This window comes from Cynara cardunculus, unplaced genomic scaffold (genome assembly GCF_001531365.2).
Source record: "Cynara cardunculus var. scolymus isolate 2C unplaced genomic scaffold, CcrdV1 Un_Scaffold_3182, whole genome shotgun sequence".
In the NCBI taxonomy this organism is placed as follows: domain Eukaryota; kingdom Viridiplantae; phylum Streptophyta; class Magnoliopsida; order Asterales; family Asteraceae; genus Cynara; species Cynara cardunculus.
In genome coordinates this window covers 16,702-21,601 of record NW_020201377.1, presented here as the reverse complement: position 1 = coordinate 21,601, position 4,900 = coordinate 16,702, and the positions used below count along the sequence as shown (strand labels likewise).

Here is a 4,900-nt window from a genome sequence, read left to right as displayed (position 1 = left end):
ATTAAATAGTCAAACCCAATTCCCAAAAGCTATACTTATCAAACCGATTATTATATCTTGGATGTTACAATTTCAGTTTTAAATATAAATTCCTGTAGTTTTTTCTTCAGGTTTGTACAAGATTAGCTATTGCCTATTTGTGGAATAATAGTTGATTGATTGTTCAAACCTTAGTTGATGTTTAATTTGTTTAGTCTATTTTCATTTATTAAATTTTAGTGTTTGATTTTAATTTGGTTAGTTAATTTTAATTTGTAGAATATATTACTCAATACTAGAGGTCAGCTAGATGCAATAGGAATTGAAATTGAAAACCAAGAAAAAAGAGTAAAGGACAATCAAAATCAAATCCTAAAAATTGGAAAAAATATACGATGCCGACTGAACATGTCGGGTGTAAGACGTGGTTTTCATTTTAAACACTGAAAAGATCAAGGTCGATTTCATTTGGAAAATGTATTTATTCGTCAAATCAATACAATTAACCCCCCCCCCCTCCCCCGGGTCAAACCATGCACATTGACTTTCCTTCGTATCAAACGTGTGATCCACTTTAGAGATATACCATGAAACTCTGGTTATTCTTTTGGCAAGCTATATCTTATTGTAATACATTTATAAAAATGTGTTTATATCTTCTATGTCAACTTACTTAATGGGCACAATTACTCATATTTAAAACTCCATTTCAATCGGGGCATAACTATGTAAGGGTTGTTTACTTACTTTAATATTTTAGGTGGCTTATTTGCTCAGTCATACAAGATTGTTTCTTTACAATTTAACCATTCAGCCATTAAGCCTAAATGTCTAAATGGAATAAGCCAAGACTCTTCACTTGTCTATATATCAAACCAATCAATATCAAAAATGTCCTAGAAATAATCTAACTCTCACTCTCTTTGCCTCCCTCAAACAACAACAAAGTTTTATACAAACATACAAATTTATCGGACATAAAACTTAACCCACACAAGGTTTGATATAACAAAGACAAAAACAAACAACCCCTTGTTTAAGCTCAGGAAAAGTAGCACACATTAAGCTTTATATCCACAAGAGATTTGAGGCAACTTAATTATTAAGTCAAGATAGCTTCCATGCTTTACCACCATTCTTGTGAATTCTTTGAAGTCTTCCAAATATCATCACCACAATAAGGATGAGTTTGCTRGTATTATTCCATCTTCCAGCAAACCCATACCATGCATCTTTGCAGTTTTCATGAGGTTGAAGTTGTCTTTTGCAACTATATCCCATGGAGAACCCCACATTTCCATACCCACTACATGCATAAAATCTTATTATAAGTAAATAATAATCGGAAGTCAAAAGTATTCTGGTAGACTGCTTTATCGAGTTTAAGTTTATACGATGAAACAGTTGTGCGTCCTACGTAATTCACAGAACCTTTTTGGGTATCTTAACAAGTTTTGAGGTCACTTTTAAAATAAAGTGTCATGTTAGCTTTTTTACAAGACATTTTAGAAAAAAATGTCATGTATAAAGTTAATAAGATGTTTTATTTCAAAAGTTTCATAAAAAACTTGTTAAGAGTCCCATAAACGTCCTATGAACTTATTGCAACACTTTTAGATAAAACATACAATTGTTTGGTCTTATAAATCTAAGTCCTATAAAACAGTCTCTTAAAGCATTTCCAAGAGTATATACCCAATTTTTCTAAAATATAAAAGTAAAAATCTCCAAAAAAAAAAAAAAGGTTTACATACAACTTCAACCATTTTACTATTTTAAACATTTTAACATTAATTATATTAATAATATAAATAATATAACAAAATTATTTTTATCTCTCGTCTTCCAATTGATTTCTGAAGAATTATGCAAATTTGGAAAGAAAAAAAAATCTACTCCCTCTCCTATTTTCTTCATTTGGAGCAAAAATAAAAAAACCTCAGTTTACTCTAGTTTTGAGAAGTTGTTTGAGATGTGCTTAGAACACTTAGGAACCGTTTGCTAAACGCTTACCCGATAGGTGCTTACTCTTAACGGATGAACATGACAAGGAGTAAAATTTTATACCCAGTAAGACCAATGATAAAGATGAAGAGTCTTACTCGGTAAGTGAGAGTAACGACTCTTACCCGGGTAAGCGCTTACCGGATAAATTGTTGCATACGACACCATTTTGATGTACTACAATCTTACCTGGTAAAATAAATTACAATGTTGACTCCCAAGGGTAAACGCTTACTGGGAAAGCATTTAGGTAAACAGCCCTTAAATATTTTTAGCATTCTATAAACCCGATTTTGTTATAGTGAGTTAAACAACCACATATAGATAGTTTAGTTGAAACTGACCTGACGACTTCAAATATGATGTTTAAGACACTAAAGTTGAGGGGGTCTTTGCGCATATTTTCACCTTCTGAGATACAAATAAGCATGATTCCGATGACCAACAAGGTGAGGGGTGAAATGATCAGGAACAGGAAGCCAATCAAACCTTTCTCTTGTTCTTCATTACATTTACTGGTTTTGTCTTCTCTTGGCAAGAAATATGTATATGGTGGAAGGTACCTAAATAATATCCAATCTCAATTATTAAAAGATACACCGGTATAAATAGACATTTATTAAAATGTTTAAAAAGAACGTTATATAAATTATTGTAATTRTCTTACATATGACATAAATTTGTTTGTTCCTATTAAACAGTCTATTAGAATAATTAGACATTTTKTAAGTTCTATGTAGTTAATTTTATTATAATGTTTAATTATTGATGACATTTCCAAATATAGCAAAGTAAAATATCTGATATGAGTTATCAATCATAAATAAAAGACAGAGACAATATATTTTTCAATAATATATGTTTGATTGAATTACACTATTGGTCCTATTATTTGCTCAAAATTTTGGATTTGGTCCTTAAAAAAGGAATTATTCATATCCATGTTTCTTAACTCTTCAATTTCATAATTTCATAATATTCAGGGTCTCCAGAATTAACATCTTAAAGGTTAACCTATTCGGGAATCTCCGGATCTATGTTTATTTTCAACTCTCCGAAGCATTTGGACAGGTTTTTGGAGTTAGCTCACCCTCGCGGCATCGCGACCCTTTGTCCCGGCCATTGTAGCACGTGTGTCGCCCAGGACATAAGGGGCATGATGACTTGACGTCATCCTCACCTTCCTCCGGCTTATCACYGGCAGTCTGTTCAGGGTTCCAAACTCAATGATGGMAACTAAACACGAGGGATAACAACCATTATGAGGAACAAATCAGGTGTCTAGAGTTAACACCTCARTTAGCAACCGTTATGAGAGACAAGTCTATCTTTTATGGACCATCAAGTATGAAAACCAGATTTTGGATAGACTACAATCGGGACCAAAGTGTAATTCACTCTAAAATTAATTGTGATTTACATCCGTTTTTTGAAAAAACATTCCTTTTCAAAAATATTTTATGTATTCAGTAACAAATCAAATTTCTTAAATTAAAGTGTACATAATAAATAAAAAATCTTTATATTTATTTAAAAAACTTTTAAATTGATAAAATGACATTTATGAATAAGATAATCAAGTTTCAAAAGTTAAAATATCGTGCAACATTATTAAACTGAATTATCAAATAATTGTAGATAAGTTATAACAGTTATACTGATATAATAATCAAAATACTATTAAAGACGTAATAACTTGAAAGATTTCAACTGATTCTAAGGAAAAAAAAATTATAAAATGCAACTTTACGTTTTTTTTGGACAAGAAACGTTTTTTTTTTACTAAACATTTTTTTTTACTAAACATTTTTTTGTATTTGTTCAATTAATTACCCATTATTAATGTAGGTTTTGACAATAGTTTTTCTTTTCTTAATTGTTTGAATAATCAGAATTCTTTTAGTCTCTATAACAATTGTATATGTTTAAAGTTATTGTATACGTTTGACAACATATTAATAACTGTAGCTAACTGTTATGAATGAAATTCAGTGTAAAATTGTATTTGTCTTGAAAGATAAAATTGTCTATATTGACTTTTCTTAGACAGTTTGACTTTGACATTTGTCTTGTAGTTTGACCCTATATAAAGGGTGTTGGCTTTGTAAATTTAGGAAGGATTCTCATTGTAAACATATGATTCGTATATATAAGTTTGACCAAGTTTTGATTGTTGACTTTCTCTCTCTACTCCTTCTAAGTTCTTACAAGAAATATCATTCTGCCATTGATGATTTTGATGCTTACATGAAGATTGATCAATATTGAGACTATCATTAACTTTCAATATTTTGTTTGCGTATTTTAATATCCAACCCTGAAGTTCTCTTAATTTCTTTTATCTTTCTATGAACCATTAACATAAATAGTTTATTTTGTGGTCCGAATCCAAATTTTGACTAAAACGCAGAATATAAATATAAAAGATAGATACGAAAATCTAAAGGCTCTTTTCTTTCGAAATAATACCCAAATCTTTCAAGACAACTCTTTTAGAAAGTTGAGATCATGTTATTGTTATTAGGGGAATATTCGTTATCTTTTTAGTAAGTTTTGATGATTATGATATTTCATCATGAGGAACAATTATTGGGGTGTAGTTGCATTCTATTATGGATTTATGACCATGTTTTTCGTAGGACCCTCCATTTTCTTCCTTAAATTTTCAGTCCACAAACAAATTAATGAGGACATGCATTATTTGATATATATATTGTTATTAAGCAAGTGACGTGTATCAACTAATTCACTATCTTCTATCCGTTTCGATTCATTCTCAATTTTGATTTTTGAAACATGTTGCATGTGTTCACTAATCGAAATCCGGATGCCAGTTTTGTATAAACTAGCTAATCACATTTCTAATCACGTTGGAGTGTTATATAGCGTACTCATCATATATATATATATATATATA

The 4,900-nt window shown here is 30.1% G+C and overlaps 1 protein-coding gene across 1 annotated transcript in view; it reads right to left on the bottom strand.

Annotated features, from left to right (window-relative positions):
- Positions 1-846: 846 nt before the first annotated feature.
- LOC112503530 (sodium transporter HKT1-like) overlaps positions 847-4,900 on the bottom strand; it is a 5,680-nt gene continuing 1,626 nt past the window's right edge. The window contains exons 2-3 of the mRNA XM_025107547.1: positions 2,328-2,546; positions 847-1,285 (exon numbers count right to left, since the gene is read on the bottom strand). Of these exons, the coding sequence (XP_024963315.1) occupies positions 1,087-1,285; positions 2,328-2,546 (418 nt within the window). The 3' untranslated portion in view covers positions 847-1,086. The remainder of the gene's footprint in view (positions 1,286-2,327; positions 2,547-4,900) is intronic.